We start from the raw sequence: 25,563 nt of genomic DNA, 5'->3' as shown, positions 1-25,563 counted from the left end.
AAATCCAATATCAAGGGGTGATTGCATCTAAATCTCTTTGACCTGGGCTTGTGTTCATTTCTTGACCTGTATCTCATCTCTGAATTAAAAAAAAAAAAAAGCCAAAGTAAATTCTGTTGTGCTATTGTCTTTTTTCTGGTTATATTTTACAGCCATCGACACCACGTTCTTCACGACCAAAATGTTGATAAGAGGATCTGCATCCCAATGAATTATATTTCCCCCGATCAAGCTCCTTACACCGTGTGCAATAGCTCTCTATCTGAGTATGGAGTGCTAGGTAAGTCACAAATACAACAAAGACTCTTAAAATATTCATATACTATACCGTATGTGAACTATATGTTAGCATATAGCTAACTAACTATCTTTACTTGACTGCCTGATATAAGAGTTCCAGTAGACAAATGGTCATGTTTACAGGAGGATAGTGACAGTATTTTTACATTACTGTTAAAATGCTGAAACTTGGCATTAAGAGTAGAGTTTCTGCTCCTCCAAATTGAAAAGAGCCAGCGGAGGTTACTCAGGCATCTGACTAGGATGCCTCCTGGATGACTCCTAGGTGAGGTGTTTTAGGCATGTCCTACCAGGAGGAGGACCCAGAACTCACTGGAGGGATTATATCACTCGGCTGGCTTGGGAACGACTTGGTGTCCATCCGAGGTGAGGGAAGTTTGGGCTTCTCTGCTCACTCCTGCCTCCGGAGCCCACACCCGGATAAGCATAGAAAATGGATGGGTGGAAGGATGGTTGTATATTGTTGTGTATGTAGCTGAATATGGGAAATGAAAGGATTATCTGTGTACCAGCTAGATATTGTCAGCCTATCCATTTAGTAAGATTTGGTGCAGTCTGCATTTGTCCATCACTCTGTGGTGTCTCAGTCTCACAATACTGTAATGCAGCTTTTTAATGTGCTGATGTGGTTTAACATCAAAGCTTCTGTTTCATTCTTCTCTCCTGTGTGCAGGTTTTGAATTAGGCTTTGCTATGGCCAGTCCCAATGCACTGGTTCTGTGGGAGGCCCAGTTTGGAGACTTTCACAATACAGCTCAGTGCATCATCGACCAGTTTCTCAGCTCAGGACAGGCCAAGTGGGTCAGACAGAATGGCATAGTGCTGTTGCTTCCTCATGGCATGGAGGGAATGGTAGGAACTTAATCTGCCACATTCCACGTGTATCTCAGTTTGATGGGCCTCACTGTCATAGAGCCGTATTGTATTACCACCTTATAATGAGTCTGAATTGTGCAACAGCATCTGCAGCATCTGTTATCTGAAGTTATACTAATTGTTATATTCTATGGACTTACATTGCCTAAGCACAAATCACTTAACTTGTGTCTCTGTGTGAAACTGTAGGGTACTGAATACATTTTACTGGAAAAATATTTGATTCTTTTTCTGTGGTAATAAAATAATTTTGATGCAAATGAAAGAACCTCTATCTACACATGGTGTCTCCTCTTTTATTTATTAGGAAACAACAGCAACACTTGCTAACAGCTGCAGAAAACTCTTTCTTTGTCTCCTCTCAGGGTCCAGAGCACTCATCTGCACGCCCTGAAAGATTTCTACAGATGTGCAATGATGACCAAGATGTTTTCCCTGTGAGTTCACATCAGAATGTTATTAAGAAATCAGTCTTTCAAGTAAATGATTTCCAAGAGAAGCAAGTAGGTTAAACCTGCATTCTTTTTAACAGCCAGCAACATGAAACTCAGACTGATTATGGGAAAACAGCCCTTGTCTCCCTTAATCTATGACCTTAATAAGCACTTTCTCGCTAGTTTTTTTTTTTTTTAAGTCTGTTGGAATATAGCATTATATCCATTTTGCAAATTATAGTCCCCATTTCAGTCAAGGAGAAAGGAGAAAGCATGCTTTAGTGGGACCCTGTCTCGTGACATGTCGTGTCAGTCCTTGATAATCACATCTGGTTTTAAGCTTCAGGCTTCAGAACAGGACAGTGTTAAACAGTGGGTGACATCACAGTAAAAGTTATACATCACAATATAACTTAAACCATTTAGACTTAGTTTTTGTGCGTGTCAGAGTCATAGTTTGTTCATTTAGGTACCTTAGCGCATAAATTAATAAAATAACAACATTTAAATAATTTTGATCTGTTGAATAATTGAATCAAATCATTTTATTGGGTGTATTTTGCAATCAGATTAACTAAAAAATCTCATCTTTTTAGTTTTCCACACTTATTACATTTTTGATAATGTGATTGTCGTTTCTGATTTTTCAACTCCACTTTATTTTATCAGAAACTCTCTGAAGACTTTGCCATGCGTCAGCTTTACGACTGTAACTGGATCGTTGTGAACTGCTCCACTCCTGCAAACTACTTCCACGTGCTCCGCAGGCAGATCCTGCTTCCCTTCAGGAAGCCGGTAAGAAGCACATACCATGACATGATCCATGATATAATCCAGTTCAAGGTATTAACATGTGCTCTTTCTCTTTAACTGCAGCTCATAGTGCTGACTCCAAAGTCGTTGTTGCGCCACCCTGAGGCTAAGTCCAGCTTTGATGATATGCTCCCTGGTGAGTACTGACTGAAAAAAGGACAGAAAAACTTTCAAAATACTTGGTTATTTTCTATGTTTATGTTTTTCATCATGCAGGCACACATTTCAAGCGTCTAATCCCAGACGATGGACCCGCAGCCACCAACCCAGAGAAGGTGAAAAGAGTCATTTTCTGCACTGGCAAGATTTACTATGAACTGAACCGGGAATGCAAGAACAGAGGCATGGATCAGACCATCGCTATTGTCCGCATTGAGCAGGTAATCTGAGTGTTTTGGTAGAAGTGTATCATGTATAAGTCTGAAAAAAAAAAAAACAGAATCTGAGGCTCAAGATTGACTCAAATCTGAAGGCAGTTTCAAACTTCTCATAATTACTGCTGTACAGATCAGACAATGATGGCATAGCCTAACAGTGTTGCTAAGTTGTTCTCTGATGCATAGAAAGCACTTAGCCGTAGAAATAGTGCTTGTGTTACTGGGTGAATGAGGCATAAAGCATTTTGAGTGCTCAAGTAGAGTAGAAAAGTGCTACCAGTCCATTTACCATCATTGTACAGATTTTTGCACTAGCAGTAGGAGAAACTGAATTGTTTATTGCAACCATACTGTGGTAACATGAAAAAACAAGTGATTATTTATTTACTTTTTGTGTTTGCAGCTGTCACCATTCCCCTTTGATCTGGTAAAAGCAGAGGCTGATCGCTATCCAGATGCCGATCTGGTTTGGTGCCAAGAAGAGCACAAGAACCACGGCTACTACGGCTATGTCAAGCCCCGCATCTGCACCACCGTCAGCCACACACGCCCTGTCTGGTAAGTTTTACTTCAGCTGATAGACTGTGATAGACTGGCAACCTGTCCAGCATGTACCCTGCCCTAAATTAGATAAGCAGTTAAGAAGATGGATGGATGGATGATTGGTCTTTAAGAGAAAATACTTGATATTTAGTCAGCAAATGTGGGAATCTGAATAATATCTAAGATAAATGGATTATGCAGTAAACAAGGTTAAAGGTGATTGTTAATAATAGTACTACTGTTTTTTTTTATTTACCATACTAAATATAATCCATCATTAAAGTCAACTCTTTCAGCCATAATCATTGCATTTTTAAAATCTGATACTAAAGCAGCCCTAAGAGCACACAGAGGTAGCAGTCTGGTGGTGAACAGAGCAGCATGGGGTGGTGTCACAAGTTACTGTTTCATTCAGCTTCCAACCAAAGATCACCCATCATCCTGTTCTACATATATTTGTTTTTTACATCTTACTAGTTAACCCTACAAGCTTATTTGTATTTGCGTGTGCATGTAGGTATGCTGGTCGTGAGCCTGCAGCAGCTCCAGCGACTGGAAACAAGCACACTCACCTGATGGAGCTGCAGTGTTTACTGGACACAGCACTGAACTGAACCTGCGGATATTCTCAGGGAAACACTGAGATCTCATTGTGACCTCCTGCCACTCTGGGATCTAACCTGCCTGCAGAGCTTCAGAGCACCTGAGCTGGCTTTCCCTCCTTGCCAGCATTTTGCACTGACATGTTTTTACTTCACTATATTTACATACAACTGTAACAGCAACTGTAACAACAGGTGAAATCTTCAAACACACAATGACTCAACACTGTGATCTGAACAATCTCATGTTTACACAACTAGAGAAAACTCTTCTGATGAGCTTGTAATGAATGTGACAAATTTTATTTTTAACACTGGAGAATTTTTATTTGCTTATATTAAATAATTAATCCAGATATTGTAAAAATAAATTACACCACACAATCATCTGCTAATGAAATATTCAAATATTATTGATGTGTGGTAGATGGTTTGAGGTGGGACAATCAGAAATATTAATAATGCACATATTTAAAGGAAGGCAAGGATTTTTAAACATATTAGCTTTCTTTCATTTGAGCACACCAATTTGCTACACAGGAGGACACAGATCTGTCCAACAGATCTGGACAACAAACCAAAATAATGAATTTGTTTTTAAATTGATTTAGAGGTGCTCACTAGGCATTCTTTACTGCTAAGTGTTGTTCATAACTTGCTGGCTGTATGTTCATATTTAATGTATAGACATGAGAGTGGTGTACATTTGAAAGCGAAAAAAAAAATCCAAATGTTAAATTACACATTTGTTTTAATGAATATGTTCAGCAGTGCCTTTAAACTACATACAGCATGATAATGGTCAGTGGGACTGAGGGTTCTGCACAATGTTCCTGCACTATTCCAGACAGAGATCTCTGATGTTCTGCCTGGAATCTGCTCAAGGTTGTTCCCTAATGCTTCTATTACCACTGGGACCACCGGGGACTTTATTTTCCTGTTTAGTACAATCTCGTTCAGGCTCTACAATTTCTTTTTACAAGTTTTTTTTTCTACAATTTCTGCACTTTTGTATGAGTTCATCATTTACTTAAAACCGACAGTTTATTATCTGCATGTTTCAGAGGGAAGGATTACAACTCCAGACTTCACACACACATATTAAACAGTTCCCTTTTTTATACATATTCTGCTTTCAATCTTCAGTCTCTTTTTATCACTATCCTGCCTCATCATTGTAAATGTTTATTAGTCCCAAATATAACTGATTACTTGGAATAACATTTTCCTTTTAATAATAGTAATAATGGTAATGACAGTCATCAGAAATTTAATTGTACTTATTTCACATTGTTTCCTTGTTCTCAGCAAATAAAAATTGTTGAATAGTGCTGTTTTTGCTTTCCCCTATTACACAAAGATGCCCTTATACTTTCATACATGTATTTGCATCAAGAAGCTGCAGAGAAGTCTGTTAGTCATTGTCAAAGATCCTCTAAAAACTCAAGAACTCCCAGTCATGCTCTAAAAAGGTTAGAGAAGCCATTTAGGAATGCATGAAGCAAACAGCAGCCTCCTGAGAGCAGTCATTTTTTTACTCATCACTATCAGCACACCTGGATGGTTCTGTTCTGGTTTAGCTTCTTATGTCTACCCATCAGTTATGAATGGATGCTATCAAGGGATCGTGTACTATCAAATATCCTTCATGGACAATCAGCATACATTAGGAATGTTAGTGTTTTATGGGCAAAATCTGCTTCACTCTAAGAAAGACTGCTTCATGTCATCATGGATACATTATAAATACTGTGTTTGTGAAACCAGTAAATATGTGGGGGTTTTGTCAAGAAGAAGCTCTAAATTGTTTTAACTGTATAACACTATTCACTCATTTTAATTGAGGACAATCATGTGAGCGCCCCAGGCTGAATGGGAGTCAGTTTCTCTAGTGGGATTAATAAGAAGTACAACAGCTCTTCTAGATCAGCTCTGGTATAAATAAAATATTGTGCCACTCAGTTTACTTTAAACAGACAGGAAAGTAATTAAAATAGAAATCTGCACTATTTAGCCATAAAAGCTCAAATATAAGTTAAATTATTACAGTGCCCTCAGAGCAGGAAGGTTCATGAGCAGAAGCAAGGTCCGCTCTGGGATTTGCTTCTGCAAGAACTGAACAATGGACAGTTTTAAATAAAAATCCATAGTTTAGTATCAGGAGTCATTATTAACAAATCACCTTCAGGCTAAAAATTGATCCTAACTTGCTGAGTTATTAGAAAAATAAGGGCAGAGTAAGTCTTAACTATTTATACAAAAAATGGGGCACCCAGGTGGCTTAGTGGTGAAGCCAGCGACCACACACATGTGCCGCGTTGCGGTGCGGGCGGCACGGGCTCGAGTCCTGGCCCGTCGCCAACCTGCCTGCATGTCTTCCCCCGTTTCCTGTCTCCCTCCACTGATGATAAAAGCTGCTGTGAAGCAAATTATATCTGCAATCTTTGTATTTTAGCCTCATAATAGTTTATGAATACACCTCCAGGTGTTTGGCAATGAGCCCAAATGTGATTTTAAGTATTAGTAATATAACAGATTACACACTCTCAAAGCACACAACAAAATCATGCTACTTGGAGATTTATTATGTTCGTGGCTGCTACTGCATAGTAAACTATCAGATAAATGAAGCAAATCAAAATAATTATTAACAAGCTTCATATTTTCTTCTATTATAAAATCAATCCTTCAGTATTTTAGTGCACATTGAGAAACAGACTTCTTTACAGCAGACTTTTGGAGGGTCTGCTGGAGGCTCTGATGTTTTTATCGATGAACTCAAACAGATCCACATGTGAACGATGGTGCTGAGAGCAGAAGTCCTCCAGAAGTTTGCACAGTTTCTCTGTTAAAAAGGAATGAAAAGGTATATTTGAACAAATTAACATTACATAACAAGAATATTAAGGTCCACTTTTTTCAGTCAACATTCTGGAAAATTTCTTTGCTATATCCTAAAAATTTGGCTGGCATTTAGCTCTAAATTACTAAAGAAAGTCCAGCACAGTTTGGTACTGATTATAAGGGTGTGGCATTGGGGTGTGGTTGTGGGTCAGCTGCAGGGGGAGAGGTGGAGCAGAGGGTTCAAAGGGCAGTGCTAGGAGAGGTTGGCTCTAATTCTGCCTCTTCTATTTATGCAGTAGTGCACAGAGACTGTGGGGTGGGAGCAGCATGGGAGCAGCTGGCAATGCTGCTGGAGAAATGCTCTGAAAAGATGTGGGACAAAAGGAAATGGAGTGGGTGTGACTCAGGAAGTAGGGCAGATAGTCTGCCAATGAGAAGGTCACTGGTTTGATATCCCTGGCTACTACAGTGTGCATATCGAAGTATCCTTGGCCAAGATACTGAACCCCAAGTTGCCCCTGATGCATCCATCGGAGTGGGAGTGTGTGTGCAAATGTTACACAAGCTGCTTAGAAATAAAAAGACTTGTATGACTGTGTGTGTGTGTGTGTGTGTGTGTGTGTGTGAGAGAGAGAGATTTGGTGAATGAGGCTTGTTGTAAAAAGTGCTTTGAGTGATCAGTTAGAGTGGAAAAGCACTATATAAGTGCCAGTGCAGTTACCATTTATTGTAGGTTCAGGAGTATTTTTAGCAGGTGGCAGAGGGAGGACCACGAACCAGTCCGTAAATTCTGTGAGTTCTACTGATTTAAATAGTAGAGTTCATCCCTCAATAACCAACAAATACAACCAGGCTGGCTCACAACAGTCCACAAAACTATTTTAACTGTAGTGACGTTGCCACATACTCACACATGGTTGTTTTCATATTTTATGAGAAACTGCAAAATTCGAATTAATACAATGCCAAACTGCTTGGGTTTTATTAATTTACATTGTGGACATACTCCCTGTAACCATAACAATATGGCTGCTGCACTGAAGCAGAAAATTGAAACTTGAGGAAATAGAGCCAAAAAAATTTCAGTGTGGTTACAACTGTAAATGTGTTTTATTCTATTGAGCTGTTGAGGTAAAGAACAATGTCACATCATTTGTTTAAAATTCACCTTTACAAACTAGGCAGGTGGGTATTATTTAAAAAAAAAAAAAAGGCATAGCTAAGATTAGCTTACCTGTTAAGACAGACAAATACCAGGCTACCCAATGCAGCAGGTCATTAACAGTGACATTAACAAAAGACCACATGAAGCTGCATCAGTGTTTCGCTTGTTGTCCTTATGAGAAGTTTGTGTTGGAGTCAGTTGTGCTTTGAGATGTCATTTGTGGATATTTCTTGGTTAGTGGACTCCATTTCTAAGCATTAAGTGGTGTTGCTTACTGTGGTTGCTGGAAGTGGAGGCACTGAGGCTAGGCATTAAAAAACGTGTGACCATCCTGTGAACTTCATCAGAAAATCTGAGTCCTTCAAATAGAAATCACTCCCTAGGCTGTTAAATGTATTTGTATTCCCTTTATATTCACCACCAGTGTGTGCAGGTTTTGCAAATACTGCTTAGAAATTATTAAGTGTTCAGAACATGAATAAAATAAAGAAATTTGAGAAAAGAAAACTTCACGTCTTGGGAACTCTCACCTACTGTAACCTTTTCTGTGACCATCAAGTGGTAGATCTGTTCTAGGTTTTGCTCCAGATGTTTATCCATAAAGGTGAAGAAGGCCAAGCCCCTCTTTGCCTTTGCTGCTGCCATCAGCTGGATCACAGCTGCACATGAACAGATAAGTTGCACAAATTTAGTTCATTTCGCACTGAGACACACAGGCCTCATGAGGTCTTGACTGCAAAGAATCAACTCTTCAAATTTTAGTACAGCATGTTGCAGTACTCAGTTTGTTCTGAACCATTTTTTTATTTTGTATTTTGATTGGTTAGATTGTAGACATGGGTCAAATTTATACGTTTGATCTGCTGGCTTTCTTTGGTGTCCAAAGATGTCACCTTAGTGCAGTTTTAAGACACTAAACTATTGAATATAAAGAAATCCACCTTTGAGTTGCGGGTCTCCATTGAAAGCTCCACAGCCCCACTTGCCTGTAGCGATATCTGGCTCTTCATACTCATGATATCTTTTAAATCCACAGTATGCCTTCCAGGACAGAATAAATTAATGTGAAAATACAGTCACACATGACATGAAATATAAGCATGGGTTTACAACTTTTAAGTAGAATTATAAGCCTTACAATAACTTTTAAACAAGCAACACGAACAGCTCACTAGTGATAAGTAAAATATCTTGACATTGAAAAGTCATTATGTAAATTAAATAAATTCATATGTGTGCATGCCCAGTCAGGTTTGGACACACCCACTTATTGAAGTTTTTTTTCTTTATAATCATGAGGTTCTTGCCTGGGAAGGTTTTCAGTTTTTAATGGAATTACATTTATGTCAAATTGTCAAAAATTGAATTCTGCTCACATGCTCTTCTGACATCCAACCTGTGAAACATGGGCACTGACATCACCACCCCATCAATTTCCTGTTTCAAACTCACGATCCTGTCTGACACACTCTTCACCTCCACAATATTATTCATATTAAAATGCTCCAAAAGGCACCTACAGTACAAACATATTCAAGAGGTGGAGTTCAGTGATTCCAGCTAGCTGAAGTGAAGCGCAGCAGAAAGCTGCAGCTACAACCATTTTTTTTTCAGCATTCAACTGTTACCTAAAGGCTTGTTCCCAGGAAAGTAAGTTGCAGAGAATTTGTTTGTTTAAATTACTGGCCACAGAAACCACCAATCAGCAAGTTTGACTACAGACCATATTAGTCATTTGGAGGAGATAATTTGAATCAGCCTTTCATACCACTACTTCCCTCGGTAGTTCTTATTGGTCTCAGTAGACCAATAACAAGAGAACTGCTGGGACCAAGAAAAAAATTAGTCAGTAGAACTCTGGACTGATGAGCCCAAATGTGAGACTTCTGTGTCCATCCAGCAAGAGAAGGTAATGGTGATGGACCTTTAACATCTATGAGGAGATGGGGAGCACAGATTGAGTTCTGCAAAAGATGGTCTGGGACCCACTACCTGCCAACCTAAACGAAATTGAAATGTTTGAGATAACTTTTTGCTTCACTGCATGTGTTTTCATTTTTTTCTAGACTGAAGAAAATTGTGAAAACAATGAAAAACCTTCAACTGAGTTTTCTGCCAACAAAGACAAACCAAGGGAATGATACGTACACCTCAATGGTAAACCTCACCTTGTTCAGTTCTCGGAAAATATGTTTCCTGTTGTACTGCTCCGTTCTGTCTCTGAATTTCAGCGCGTCAATGGCCAGGATCTGTCTCTTAAGCCGAGCCCATTCATCTCTGAAAAGGGTATCAGAATGCATCAGAAAACTCAATAAGAAGTTCTAATAAAAGTTCTAGAGGCACATGTGAAACACCTGCTCAGACCTTTCAAAATTGTCCTGATAAGGACCTGCCCACTCGAAGGTGTCTCCAAAACCCGAGTAAGAGCTGAACTGCTGTGAACCTGAAAAACAGACAATAAAACACATAAAAACACCAAACCCAACAATGTTTTGTAAAGTTTTATGTTTAAAAATGCTCTGTAATTTTCATTTTTTTTTTAACGAATCAGGAGGAAATGAGTGCCTAAGTGTAAAACCTTTTCAGGTGTGCATTAATATACATTTGGTGTTTTAATGAGTATTATTTGTATCATTTACTTCCCCATACATAATTATATTTGCATTTTCTTTCCATTAGACTGGAGGCAGCCATTTGCGAACATTCGTATTGATGAAATACACATAAAGTTGTGAAAAGAAAGAGAAGAGAGCCATCCAGCACTGTGCAAAAATCTTGAGCCACCTCTCATTTCTTTATATTTTGTTAGGAAAATAAGAAAGAGATGTAGCAATTTATTGAAATATGTGCAAACATATTTGCATGGAAATACTGTATATAAGGCAAAACAAGCTCTACAATTCTAACAAACCTGAAAGTCAGTATTTGGTATGACCACCTTTATTCTTCAATACTCCCAGAACTCACTTGAAACTTGAAAAATTGCTACATTTTAGTCATTTGGGCAATTTCTGTATGAAAGCAGCTTAATTTCTAATCTATTTATCAACCAACCTGTAATGATCAAACACTCGTTGTCTTCAAGTTTCTCTGTGAAGAGGCGAGCTACAATCAGTTCTGGATTCATGAGGAACAGGATTTCCTCCTGCAACAGACCAGAGCCCAGCACACCTCCACCTATCCAGCTGGAAGCAAAGTCTACCTGCACATACACATACAGACACACAAATAATAATGCAGTCCCAGTTGTAAACCACAAGAGCTGTGAATTATTACTGATGTGGGGCAGTTCTTACCTGAAGCATGCCTTTACCATCAGCCTCAATTTGACCTTCTGATGTGACATGAAGTTTAGACAGCGTCTCCTTACAGCTATCACAACAACAACAAAAAGGACTCAGAGAGGATCTCTTTAAGCCAAGGTGGTAACACAGCTACTACTTTTTGGTTTCTTCAAGCACCATGAGGTTTCATGTTTTTTAAATTGTATTATAACTGAATGTAATTTCAACAATATACTGCTCAAAAAAATTAAATAACACTTTATAAGTCAATTAAACTTCTGGGATATTGATCTTGTCAGTCAAGTAGCAGAAGGGGGCTGTTAATCAGTTTCAGCTGCTTAATGAAATTAACCACAGGTGAACTTGAGGTTAACCCCAAAAAAGGAATGGTTTTACAGGTGGAGGTCACTGACATTTTTTACCCTCCTCATCTTTTCTGTTTTTTTGATAGTTTTGCATTTGGCTAGAGTCGGTGTCACAACTGGTAGTATGAGGCGATATCTGGACCCTACAGAGCAGGGGTAGGGAACTCCAGGCCTCGAGAGCCAGTGTCCTGCAGATGTGTCCCTGATCCAGCACAGAGGTTGCACAGGTAGTCTCCTCCTCGAGGTTGGCACATCAATCTGTGCCATTTCCAGAAGGTTTCCTGTATCTCCAAACACAGTCTCCAGAGCATGGAGGAGATTCCAGGAGACAGGCAGTTACTCAGCGAGAGGAGGACATGGCTGTAGAAGGTCGTTAACTCATGAACAGGACTAGTATCTGCTTCTTTGTGCAAGGAGGAACAGGAAGAGCACTGCCAGAGCCCTACAAAATGACCTCCAGCAGCCACTGGTGTGACTGTCTCTGACGAAACAATCAGAAAACAGACTTCACGAGGGTGGCTGTGCTCTAGTGGGCACTATATTCACTGACTCACACTGTGGAGCTCATGGGCACAACCCATATACAGTACTCAACTCTGCTGCTCAACCCATAAATGCATTTTACTTACAAATGTGACATAATTTAAGGGCAAGTAAACAGGTTTTCCATACATGGAATAAGATTTATTGCCAAGAAGCATTGTAACAACAAAGAAATTATTGACAAACACAAATTTCCTTACTTTAGTTTATCTAGCAATCTATCATTTGATCACACAGACCTTGATTTGGATCAGTGGAAGAAGATGGATGGATGGATATTTACTTATAAACTGCAGAAAATGTAGGTAAAAACTAATAAAAATGTATATATTTGATGGTATCATGTGTTAAGGCTTTTAATCATGGTTCTGTCCAGTTTCTCTATTTGGCACACTTAATCTCTACTCTAGACAAGATTGTCACAGCAAATCCAAACTATTTTTTTCCATGCTTTGGCGGAGCAGTGAATACAGTGAGGAGGACCCAGTCTGCATGGCTTCTGACAAAGAATAATAACAAGCGTAGAAGCAAGTTATTTGTTCCTATAAATGATTCTGTCTATCCAGGTGTATCCAGTCACAGGATACCTAAAGATAAAGATGAGTATATCTTGTAATAGAGGACATATGAAGACAATAACATGACACTATGGAGTCTTCTGTCTAGCCATATGGACAGAATAACAAAATACAGAAAAGGTCAAAATCTTCAAAATTTCCATCACAACCATTAAATAGAGGTTCTTAAAAGAAAATAGAAGTTATTACCTTTTCCATTTGGATGTGTCTGTGTTGCTGAGGCAGCGCCTCTCAAATGTCACCAGTCCTTCTGGTTGAGTGTCTGCAACAGCATTGACAAACACTCATAGCCTCTGACTGATATAAACTCACAAAGAGACAGGATGGGAGGTTTCAACTTACGTTCATCTGTAACCACTTTAAAATAATGCATGATGGCCCTCAGCTTTTCTCTCTTCCTCGCTGACCACTTTTCAAACAGACTGTGTGAAGAATGAAAATTAACAGTTAACTCACATCAGGCACACAGAATGGAGAGTCTACAGCGCGAACTGAGTTTCCTCACCTGTTGAAGTTGATGCTGGGGTAGCCAGAGTACTCTGCATTGGGACGGGAGGTGTTGCGGTGAGGGAAGGTGCAGAAAAAAGCATTGGCAAGCAGGCAGGATATCTGATACTGAGACAGAGTGATGGTTGCACTGCGTCCCTTTCGTAGCAGTGGGATGGCCTGAGAACACAGAAACACACTTAGTAGAGACCATTAGTCGAACTGTGTAATTTCAGAAGAATTCAGTCTTATTTTTCCTCATCAAAAACTATTCTTTTTAAAAAAAAAAAAAAAATTCCAGATTTCCTTATTAATTACAGCTTTTTCAAGGTAACTGGTCTTAATTTGTCTAAAGGATCTGTCACGGTACTGACTTAGTTACAGTAATCCCTCACTTATCGCGGGTGTTACGTTCCAACACCACCCACGATAAGTGAAAATCCGCGAAGTAGGGATGCTATATTTCTTTCAATACTTTATTTACATTATTTTAGTAGTTATACACTATTTTAAGTTTTTATAAACCCTCCCTACACATATATGTAGTGCTTTGCAGACCCACGTCTACATGTTGTACCAGTGTACTGTCAGTTGGGGGAAGTGTTAACAAATGGGAACGACCAGGAAAGTTGTCTACTTTTTTCATGTTTGTGTGCATGCTGATAATCGTTTAGCTTAGCCCCTGCTGTATCACAGACAGAAGTCATAACATACAAAGAGCGTCACTGAGCATTCAAAGGAATGTAAACTATCCACTGCAGCCACTGTCTGTGCTTCCTGTGTGCTCTTTTGGACTTTTCACACTTTTCCTCTTCATAGTAAACTCTGCTATCGTTCCCTGTACTATTTTAGACAATTTTTTAGTCAATCACCATTCTACCTACACAAATGTGCCTGTACCCACTGTGATGGCTGAATTCCCACAGTCCCTTAAGGATTTGCCTTATTCTCTGCATTTACTTGGTGGTTGCCTGTGGAATTCCAAGGCACTTTATATTTATAAAAATTCCAAGGTAAGATTTATACATTAGCAGGAATGTAGCACAACAGGAATGTAAAAGCAGTGTTATGTTTACATGACAGCACAGCAATGAAATTTTTGTCAATAAAATCAATGAATAATCCTGATAAATAATCCTGATTTTAATACTGATCAAATAATCTGCTAATCATTTTGGCCATAATCATGCAGCCCTGTAATATATTATTTTAAACATTGCTGTAGTCTGAATGCATGCAGTCACATTAGCAGATTTTGGTGGACATGGACAGAGACTTAAAGAGCAGAAGACGGTGCAGGAGGGACAGAACAAATTCTTCAGAGATCTTTTGAGATAAATGCCTATTTTAAATCACCAGCTCCACCAACACCGGAGTCTCATTCCTTTACTGCAATAACAAAGTTGTCATCACATTGTCATTCAAATATTAGAGAGGGAACTAGACTCCTGCACCATCTGTGCTTTAAGAAGTATGTCTGACAGTTTGTTTTTGTATGGGTTTTTTTAGTTGAATTAAAATAACTTTCCTTTAATGACATTTCAAGATACAGACTCAGAATTTGAGGTAACTTTAAAAGACTTTCAAGCATCTTCACCTTCAATTTCTGGCAATTCATTGTTGTTCTATTGATTTCAAAGCTAAAATGTTTTTTTGTGTTCCTTAGATTTTCCAAGAAGATAATTTAGCAACACTATTTTACTTTTAGAAGAGTTTTTGAAATGATACCTTTTTCACCAAGTCAGGGAGTTTCAAGGCCAATGCGGCGATCTTTGGAAACAGTGTCTTGAAGTAGTTTTCTGTTTCTGGGATCATCTGGAAGGAAAATATGATCATTGCTAATCATTAGAGATTTTAAACAGTCAAGTCACAAAACTGATAATTCAATCACCAAATGTGGGCACTGACCTTACTGAATGTGCAGAGGGCATCAAAAGACCACTGATCTTTATACTTAGGGTTATATTTGATGATAGCTTCCTAATGAGAGAAACAGTTTAAAGAGGACCTAATATACTTTTCTGTCATATATATATAATAACAATGATGGATGTGCATATTAAATATGGCTAAAGAATAGCACCCCTTTAACTTGTCATGTGTCTTTGGGAACACATCTCATATTATTAGTAAGTAAGTAAGTAAAAATTTATTTGTATAGCACATTTCAGCGGCAAGACAATTCAAAGTGCTTTACATCATAAGAGCATCAAACAAATGTACAGTAAAATCATTAAAAGCATTAAAAACATCAATCAAGTACACAGTAAATCATCAAAACATCAGAATCAGTAGTGTAAAAGGTACAAATATTAACTGTCCACTGTTGCCGACATACCTCTACATCTTTGACCCTCACTTCTTTCTTACTGGCCAGAGATTTCAGCTTGTTGAATATCACATCCCACCTCGATATCTGCCTTGATCCGCTCTGATACGCTATCTGCAATTACAAATATATTTATGTGCCCTCTTCCTATTGACACCACATAGAAAATCAGCATTACTTTCAAATAAACCTGTTAATAATGACAAAGTCTAAGGATTCAGAAACATTTGAAAGAAGAATTCCAGGCATGTAAAGTCATCAACTGACGGTGATGGTAAAGATGAGACCATTTCTGATGAGGCCTCACAAACAGTCGATGGATCAACTGAAGAACCAGATACATCTCTCAGGGTTGGGTCTGGATTACTGGATTTTTTCCTATTTCTTAAAAACTTGACCTTCAGATGATGTTCATCTGCTGTAAATTGTTTTTAGACCTGCTACCTCTTGTTTTGTCCTCCACATCTCCAGTTTCCTCTATTTCTTTAAGGACACACTGCACATATATGCTGAGATATAGCCTACTGAGTTTTTGGCACATTGAGAATACACTTAGTGGTGAAAAAGTAATATTTTATGAATGTCAGACTGTGTTGTATTTGGCAGTTTTCATAGATTGAACTAAAGAAATAGGAGCAAATTATATTTTTCTGCAACAGGCTGTTAATAACAAATTCCCTAAACATACAATTTAAAATGGGTTCTTTTCTAAGCTGTCTGTTATGTATAGACAGGAAACTGGTTCATTCCTTGAGTTAGGTGCCTTTTTATGCTTGAATGATTCATAGGTCAGTGTTAAGAGGCTTAAAAACAAAAAACAGACATTCCTCTGAAAATAGTGCCAGGCAGGTTCACCTGAGATTTGTCAGGCTTGGGCTGGTCTCCACACTTTCTTCTGTTTCACACCTGAGTTGCCATCTTAATGTGTGGAAAGCTCATTGCAGCAGGAACCCTGAACTGAGATATTTGAAGATATTTTTATGCCAGATGATCTCTTCAAGCCCTTATAGGTGTTTTGAGATGAGTATGATCAAAACTGGATGAGTTCACCCCTTGTGTGTTATTTTAATGTTTTGTCCCTCTGCTGCATATTTTCTCTCTGACTTTCAAAACATTTTATCTACTTTTAAATTATGTAGGATTATCATAGTCATGGACTTCAACATCCATGCTGAGAATCCTTCAAATACTACTACTAAGAGGCTCCTGAGTATTATGGACTCTCTTGAACGTGTATCTGGCCCTACTCACACTGCAGGACATACTTTGGGCATGGTCTTCAACTATGGTGTTAACCTCAACCATTTGGACATTAGTGAAGTTACCTTCCATGACAATAAATGATTTTCTTTTAATGTTTCTTTTAATTCAGAGTCTTTTTCTCAAGTTTGTATAAGATGTAGGCACGTAGCCAATGATTCTGCTATTTTTGAGTTTCCTTCCCTCTTTAATTTTTCAACCTCTTCTGATAACAACATTGAGCTCCATGGTAATTATTGTAATAAACACTGCCTCATCATTCTTGCTCAGGTCACTCCTTACAAAATTAGTCATCACTCTGTCATTTCTCACTCACGCTGGCTAAATAATCAAACTCACGGCTTTCATTGATCCTGTGGAAAAACAGAATGATTATGGAAGACCACAGATTTGGTTGTCCATAGAAAATATCTTTAAGAACTTCTCCGCTCTTACAATGAGGCAGTTAAAGAAGCTAGATCTTTTTATTTCAGTGATCTCATAAATCATAACAATAATCCCAGGGTATTATTTAACACTATTAACAACAGTGTTTCTCCTCCACCTCAGCATGTTCTGATACTCTGTGATGATGACAGTAGTTTATTTCTCAGTCACTTTGTAAATAAGGTGAAGGACTTAAGATGCAGTCTCCTTAAGTCCCTCCCCTTATGAAGATGGCTCTCAGTATCCTCAGTATTTACTATTTTTTCTCCAATTACACTTAATGACCTAATTACAGTAACAGACAAAATGATGAAAGCTTGTTTCCAGCACAAAAAAAAAAAAGAAAGACAGGAAAGTGAGAAATAGGGAAGGCACACAGGAGAGCTCCCAAGTTCGTACATGAACCCGGGCCACCTGCCTTATGTGGCATGTACGTGGTTGCCTGCTTCAGCCACTGAGCCACCCTGGCAGCCAAAATTTAGAGATATTTAACTCAAAATTTCCAGTTATGGATGGCAATTTTTTTTTTTTTTGTGGCGGAAACAAGCTTCCATACAAAATGCAGCCTTTATCAAACTCACTAGAAATATTACCTCATTCTGTCTATTATTGACAGCTCACTGTGCCATCATACTTTAAGCTTCGTTTTACTTGTTCTCAGTGCAGGATCTTGATACTGTTAATCATAGTATGTAGCTTAGTATGTTATTTAATAGAGTTAAAGTTTTGGTATCTCTGGTTCTGCATTAAATTGCTTTTCCTTCTATTTATCTGATAGGACTTTCTCTGTTAGAGGGAGCAAATTCTCCTCTTGGCTTCACTAACCTGTGGTGTTCTAAAAGGGAGAGACAGAACGATACAGGCGGCCCTGTCACAATGATAATAATACTGGATGAAAGAGGGCTGTGCTGGTTTAATTTTGATGTATATTTTATCCATATATAGAACAAAAGGTCTGGGCATGAAAGAAAGAGAGAGACTTTTTTTCTGATTATGCTCTGTGTGTCAAATGTTTAGTTATTCCTCAGCCTCCTTTAGCAATAATGACACTTGTAATAAATTTAGCCTTAGAGGCCAGTATCAGTGAATTGAAAACCCAGATCTGCACCCTTGAGACCTCTATAGCTAGCCATGCCCCTGTAGTTGGTGTGGACCAGGGCTAGCCGCCGTTAGCTCTCACCCAGCAGATTGTCCAGAGCAGCCAGAAAATCAGGCCGGCTGGGTGACGGTGAGGAGGAAGCATAAACCTAAACAGAAGCCCCGGGACACCACCAACCCGTTCACATATTTAATCACTTTTCCCCACTTGGCGACACATAGGAGCTAACTCTGGTTATTGACGACTCCGTTTTGAGAAACCAGCAACCATAGCTGATTGTCTTCCAGGTGCCCGAGCAGGTGACATAGAAGGAAATTTGAAACTCCTGGCTAAGGATTAACATAGAATTTGTAAAATAATAATTCATCTTGACAGTAATAACACTAACAGAGATCAGTAAAGTGAATACTGAATCGGTGTGTAACTTTGCCAAAACAATGTCTGTAGTTTTCTCTGGGCCCTTCCTAATTAGACCAGGAGTGACATGTTTAGTCACGTGTTCTCCTTTGCTGTCTGTCTGAGTGGTGTCTAAAAAAAACAAGGCTTTACAGATAATTGGGAAACTTTCTGGGGAAAACCTGGTCTTGTTGAGATACAGCATCCATCCATGCCACTTTAGGTGGACCATCTCTCATTTCTAGAAATCTGGCCAAATGTATTAACTTAATTTATTTATTTATTAAAAACTGAACATTTAATTGTATTCCCTGAAAACCCTCTTTTGGCCAATCATTTCTTAACATTTAAATTTACACTAATGGATTACACAGCAGTGGGGAATAAATATTATTGCAGTAGATTTCTTTCTAAAAGTGCTGTAACTACATTTAAGGATATAATTCCTTCATTATTATCATCTTCACTGCCATAAGCTGGAGAGGGAATGGTGTCTCTCTAATTTAGAAGATATTCATTCAGCCTGGAAAAGAGTTTCTTGCTCTATAAAAAAGCCCTCCGAAAAGCTAGGACAACTAACTATCCATCACTGATTGAAGAAAATAAGAACCCCAGGTTTGTTTTCAACACTGTAGCCAGGCTGACAAAGAGTCACAGCTCTGTTGAGTCGAATATTCCTTTAACCTTAACTAGTAATGACTAAAAGCAATTATTCATAACATCTCAAAGACCACTCTTTCTATTACAGCTACTTTCAATACTACTAATATTTCGGAGGAAATAGTTATTTCCTCCGAACTATCCTCTCTATTAGACCCCATTCCCTCAAGACTGCTCAGATAAGTCCAACCATTAACTAATGCTTCGATCTTCAATATGATCAATCTATCTTCATCAATGGGCTACGTACCATAGGCCCTGACCCAGCTGTCTTAGCTAATTAAAGGCCAATCTCCAACCTTCCTTTTCTGTCAAAAATCCTTGAAGAAGTAGTAAAACAGCTTGTTCTGATATTGAAGTGATACTTGCCTGTGAACAAGGCATCTTCACAAAGTCGCTGTGCCACAACTCTCTCCCTTTCTGAGGACAAATTTGCATTGTCTGATTGAAACATTCCACCTGGAAGACAAATGATACACTCAAATTCAAGAGCCTGACTTATAAAGTATTTTTAAGACCAGTACCAATATTGTGATTCCAAAATTCAATCTTCCAATATATAAGCCAATATTTCTTTGTCTTTCAGATACACAAAACAAACAGATTTCCCAACATTTTAAAATTTGTTTTGGCTATTTAGTTACCTCTTTATGCTCTGCCCAACTCTGCTTGGATCAGTTGGTAGATTCCAAACACGTGTCAATTTTCTCTTCATTACATTTTTAAATTTCATTTATCAACCATTATAAATGTAGATACTAACACAAATAGTTATTATCACTTAAATCAGTCTGGCTCAAATAAAAGTACCAGTAATGCAATCAAACAATTATGCAAATAAAAGTACAGCTGATCAGAAAAGTGTATTTTCTCAAAAGTATACGTATAAGTAATAAATGGCAAAGTGCTCTGTAATTTTAACTTCTTTCTAGATACATCACAATCATTAACCCTCACCAGGTATATCTGAGGAGTGGACACTCATATGCACTCTAACCATATGCAGCACATATTTTAATCATATATTACAAAAACACGTGTTGAATCTGAAAACTAACCTCTGGCAGAAAAAGAAGTACAATTACTGAATACTTTGATTTTACTTTTGAGGTACTCATGCATAATGTCTTTCCTTCTAATGCTACGTCACTAGTAGCACATCACTTTGGTCAACATTTGTTTTTTCAAATGTTCTTAGAAATAAATTGAGTCAATGGATGGATGGATGCACCAATTTGTGACATACTTGAATATAAACAATGAGATCAGCTACTGGCTTCTGAACTCCACATTTTGCACCCCCCCCCCCCATGTTTTTGGCCACAGCCATGTTACAATAAATCCTAGTCAAATTAACTCGTGGTTGTTTCCAGCAACTGAATCTGGCTCTAAAATAAAGTCATTGCCCATAGATGACCAGGTTAAAATCCTACATTTAAAAGAATTTTTACAACTTGATACATGGGGGGGGGTTTAAATACTTCATCTATTTGGATACTGTAAATGCTTACAGATAGGTGCATGGCTGTTTTGATTGAAAGATGAATGTTAAGACAGGGGCTTGCAGCAGGCAGCAGTGCACCAGGCCTCACCTCTTGCCCTCATCATGTTTGTACTGTTGGCGCTTTGTGGAATATTTTATTAAAAATATCTGACAAATTATCTGTCAAACAACAGCATGCTGTGAGGTACAACCAAGATGTTAGTGTTTCAGCTTTGGCAGGTGCAATTCTAGTAACTTATTAGCAAGCAAGTGCATCTGTGCATTTAACCCATACAGTTTATGAATGGAACTCACTAACCAAGACTTTTAGTTTGAAAACTTCAAACTCCCCCCTCTCATCCAAACATGGTCATTTCAGGCTCCAAAAAAAATTAACACTGTGTTGAGGTACCAAAATGCAGAGTCCAGAAACCAGTGAGGAACATCTCTGTGGCTACAGCCATCTTTATTCACAGTCTATGGTCCAAAGTCATGAAGTCATGATTCCTAACAGTACAATCGCATTTCAGAGAAAAAAAAATGATTGGAGACAAATGAAAAATCCAAAATAGATTTGTGTATCAAAAATTAGTTTCTTTCCTCCTGTCTGAATGTCCTACTGATCATCATCCTGACCCTTAATATTTATCCCGTGGCCTTTTTAAAGGATCCAATCCATAGGACTTAAACCACTGAATTTTACTTCTACTAGATCATTTTCACTTGGTTATATAAGAGATTTAAATGGTTACTTGCTCTTGATCTATATCCTTGTTTCACCACTGCCACACCTATCAGATAAATGTATTTCTTAGGAAGCGCACCTTTTAACACTGAGAGAAAGTAGAAAGGACAAAGTCTTACATTTATGAGAACTGTGTGTGTCTCGTCAAATCTCAGGGGACCTAGCTTCATGTGGCACTGCGGAAGTCGCTTCAGATCGTTCAGCTGACAGCAAGATGAAGCTCCCGCCTTCGCCTCCTTCCCCTCCTTCGTCACCGAGTCATGCCCCTCTGCTTGTGCACCACTTACATTCTCTGCTCTGAAGGGTCCTGGGGAAGATGATGAGTAGGCGCCCTGATTTGTGCTGTCACTGCTGCTGGACTCTTTTCCATGCCCCTCTGAAGGGTTTTGGTGTGTGTCCGGACAGAGGAGCGCTCTCATCTGAGAGCTGTTATTGTGGTTATGCTGCTTGTCCATCTCTGGGGTATTTAGAGACAAAATAATGACAGGCTTGCCAAATACTGGTCCAGGATCTAACTGGTAAAATCATAAACCTTAGTCTGCAAAACACATGACACATACATACTACATATACATACTAGAACGCCTTGGTTATAAAAACAAATTGTCCTGCTCTAAATATGAATGCAGAGTTGCAAATAACACTTTATTAAAAATTTGTCTACAGGTTAGTCATTTGGTCAATAAAACATTTTAAAAAATTATAAAATAATATACATTAATATACATTAACAGCTTGGTGTCCAGGATGATGTCAAAGACAAAGTGCCTTAAACTTGCATTCATTCTAATGGCCAGGTGGGTTTTTATGGGTTCAGCTGCTAGCTTGAAGTCTTATTGAGTAAAAACTTGATGTTAATTTTTTTTTAAAGCTATAATTCCCATTTGAGTAAAAAAGGAGGATAAAACAGGGTATGTCTTAGAGTGGGTCTACAATTGTACTGGTAAGTCACTACCATATAATATCACAATGTATTCTTTTTGTACTCTTGGGATACCTAAGTAGGACTTTGCTCATGTGAAGGAGGTATGTTTTAAAGACATAAAGACTTCTGCAGCTCCATGGAATACAATTCCATGGAGCTCTCTATGCACTGTTCTTGAACTAATCTGAAGACCACATGAAGTTTGGAGGTCTGTAGTGATTGACTATCCAGAAAGTTGGTGACCTCTGTTTACTCAGCATCTACTGACCCCATTCTGTGATTTTACACGGTCTACCACTTCATGGCTGACTTGCTGTTATTCCCACCTGCTTTTTTATACCACTAACAGCTGACTGTGGAATATTTAGCAGCAAGGAAATTTCACAACTGGATTTGTTGTACAGGTGGCATCCCATCATGGTACCACGCTGGAATTCACTGAGCTCCTGAGAGCGACCCATTCTTTCACAAACGCTTGTAGAAGCAGTCTGCATGCCTAGGGTCTTGATTTTCTACACCTGTTTAAATGTTTTGTTAGGAGCCATGGAACTGATTGAAACACCTGAATTCAATGATTTGGATGGCTGAGTGAATACTTTGGCAATATAGTGTACGTCCTTCAACATGCATATTAAATAAATATGTAGGATTGCTTTCAGAATCAGAATCAGAATGCTTCATTGCACCCAGAGAAATACAATAAAATTTGCTGTGTATGCTAAAGATATTGTATTTGCACAATATCTCAAATATAAGAAACATCCTGTCTCAGATAAACGCTGAAACAAATTTATACATTTATTACTTCTAGGCTGGACTACTGTAATTCACTGTTATCAGGTTGTTCTAAAAGCTCCTTAAAAAGCTTGGTGGGGTGGAGGAGAAAGATGATCTGGTTTGTTACTAACTGAAAGAAGATCAAAAGGAAGAATTTGTCTAAACTTGCGTACAAAAACAAGTTTAGAAAAATTCTTCTTGAGGTTGATCTTTTTTCAACTGGTACTCATCATCTTCCTCCTCCTCCATCACACCATTCCTCTGCCCCTTCACTATGTCAGTGATTCTTCTCTGTAGTCTTCCTCTTTTCTTCTTGCCTGCCAGCTCCATCTTCATTTGCTTCTGCAAATGTTCAAACCATGTCACCCATTAAAACTGCCTCTCTGTCAGAAGCCTAGTAAAGCATTGCCTATTACAGTGTGGGTGGGTTTGGGTGTTTCTGTTTCTGGGTCTCTGGACACCTGTACCGTATTATCTAGAAGTGCAGCAAAATTCTAGTTGCGACTGATTTGACCGCGACTTCGCTCCTTCGCTTCTGTATGGAGTTTCTTTGTAGTATTGTTACTTACGCTGAAGAATGCGAGGTTTTTGGTTCCAACGGTCTTTAAAATGTCAGTGTTTGAAAGGCAAACTAGCCACCTTCAAAACTCACACAGAGACTATAAGCCATAATCTCCTCAGCTCAGGTAAAGTCTTGCTATTAAACACAGAATCGGTCAATAAAACATGTCGGTTCAGTAAACTCACCTTTCTGGGTTCACATTTAACGAAATGAATGTTTACTGCGGTTTTATCAATGTGAAAGCAGTCCCTACGAAGCAAACGCACACAGAGCAGAACCTTTATTTAACTTTCACTTTGAGACGAAAACGAAAGTGAGGTCAGCAGCTGCTGCTCTGCAGCGCCACTGGCTGCATGTGTGTTACTGGTTAAATTACTGCTACTTTCATTACTCAGGAAACGGCCTGTGATCACTTTGTAACACAATGAAGAGTTTTTTTTTTGTTGTTTGTTTTAAAATACTTTACTATTATGCGTTACTGTATTATACGAAGGAGTATTACTATATTCACTGAATTGAAAATTATTACGGAATTAATCCGCTCCTAGTGTCTTAATGACTGTACTGCAGCTTCAGGACTGGTGTAATTCCAAATACAAACCTTCCCCTGATGGCACCTGCTACAAGATAGCAACTTCATTAGCCTACTTTTCCCTTTAAAGTCATTGTTTAAATTATTGATTTTAAAACTTGGTTTTCTATAGTATCTACAGAGGGATAAAGCTGATCAGCCTTAAGCATGGCAACGAGTTCTTGAAAACAGGTTAAGAAGAGAGATGACAATCAGCGAGCAGCAGTATGGCTTCATACCAAAAAAATAAATAAAAGCAGATGTGATATTTGCTTTAAGAGTGATGATGGAGACATATAGAAATGTCAGGAAAGAATTGTCTTTGAATCTGGGGTGGAGAGGCGGTCACTGAGCAAACTCCGTCACAGTGTCCTCAAGAATAAAAACATGCAAAACTCAAACTCAAACACTACAACAAAGTTCATAGAGCATGCAGCTGTATATTATCTTTCATTATAGTTATATACATGCAAAAGCCATTTCATTTGGTACACCTGTTTAACTACTCATTAATTAAAATTTAGGCATTTAGGCACTTAGACACAGTCAAGACAACCAAGCGCCAGAATGTGGTAGAAAAGTGATTTAAATAACTGGTAATGTATCAAGGTTGTTGGTGCCAGACGGTCTGATCTGAGTATTTCAGAAACTGCTCATCTGCTGGGATTTTCCCACACAACCATGTCTATGGTGACACTAACTTTATGGGGTGGCTGTAGCTCAGTAGGTAGAGCAGGTCACCTACTGGTCACCTACTCGGAAGGTCAGCGGTTCGATTCCTGGCTACTCCAGGCTACATGCCAATGTATCCTTGGGCAAGATACTTAACCCCAAGTTGCTCTCCGACCGTCCTGTCGGAGTATGAATGTGTGTGAATGCTAGTTAATTAAAAGCACTTAGCTTAGTATAACATGGAAGTGCTTGTATGAATGTGAGTGCATGGGTAAATGTAAACATGTTGTGTAAGCGCTTTGAGTGCTCTGACTGAGTAGAAAAGCGCTATATAAGAGCTAGTCCATTACCATTTACTAACTCAAATAACCACTCATTATATCCAAGTTATGCAGAAGAGCATCTGGTTCTGTGGTGGAATGTGAGATTCGCAACATGTATGCACCAC

At 38.6% G+C, this 25,563-nt stretch overlaps 2 protein-coding genes across 2 annotated transcripts in view; one reads left to right on the top strand and one right to left on the bottom strand.

Moving 5' to 3' along the window:
• Positions 1–5,070, top strand: part of ogdhb (oxoglutarate dehydrogenase b) — a 31,788-nt gene extending 26,718 nt beyond the window's left edge. The window contains exons 16-23 of the mRNA XM_030742659.1: positions 153–280; positions 974–1,152; positions 1,542–1,613; positions 2,280–2,405; positions 2,487–2,559; positions 2,640–2,803; positions 3,204–3,358; positions 3,861–5,070. Of these exons, the coding sequence (XP_030598519.1) occupies positions 153–280; positions 974–1,152; positions 1,542–1,613; positions 2,280–2,405; positions 2,487–2,559; positions 2,640–2,803; positions 3,204–3,358; positions 3,861–3,957 (994 nt within the window). The 3' untranslated portion in view covers positions 3,958–5,070. The remainder of the gene's footprint in view (positions 1–152; positions 281–973; positions 1,153–1,541; positions 1,614–2,279; positions 2,406–2,486; positions 2,560–2,639; positions 2,804–3,203; positions 3,359–3,860) is intronic.
• Positions 5,071–5,216: 146 nt separating this feature from the next.
• On the bottom strand, positions 5,217–24,166 carry pargl (poly (ADP-ribose) glycohydrolase, like). The gene is made up of 16 exons (XM_030742660.1): positions 24,058–24,166; positions 21,728–22,065; positions 19,750–19,839; positions 15,549–15,653; positions 15,119–15,190; positions 14,939–15,025; positions 13,230–13,390; positions 13,067–13,146; positions 12,914–12,986; positions 11,251–11,326; positions 11,009–11,156; positions 10,319–10,397; positions 10,123–10,231; positions 8,896–8,995; positions 8,485–8,613; positions 5,217–6,790 (listed from the first exon to the last, which is right to left on the bottom strand). The coding sequence occupies exons 2-16, from the start codon at positions 22,061–22,063 to the stop codon at positions 6,669–6,671; spliced, it is 1,767 nt and encodes a 588-aa protein (XP_030598520.1). The 5' UTR covers positions 22,064–22,065; positions 24,058–24,166; the 3' UTR covers positions 5,217–6,668.
• Between the last annotated feature and the right edge of the window lie 1,397 nt (positions 24,167–25,563).

This window comes from Archocentrus centrarchus, chromosome 12 (assembly GCF_007364275.1).
Source record: "Archocentrus centrarchus isolate MPI-CPG fArcCen1 chromosome 12, fArcCen1, whole genome shotgun sequence".
Lineage (NCBI taxonomy): Eukaryota > Metazoa > Chordata > Actinopteri > Cichliformes > Cichlidae > Archocentrus > Archocentrus centrarchus.
This window is presented reverse-complemented; position numbering and strand designations above follow the sequence as displayed.

Excerpts from the sequence above, each read along its gene's own strand:
- pargl (XM_030742660.1), bottom strand. The coding sequence starts at position 22,063 with ATGGACAAGCAGCATAACCACAATAACAGCTCTCAGATGAGAGCGCTC. Across the intron at positions 15,654-19,749 it reads TGAAGATGCCTTGTTCACAG|ATAGCGTATCAGAGCGGATC; the intron begins GCAAGTATCACT and ends TTGTAATTGCAG. Across the intron at positions 10,232-10,318 it reads TATCAGGACAATTTTGAAAG|AGATGAATGGGCTCGGCTTA; the intron begins GTCTGAGCAGGT and ends TACCCTTTTCAG.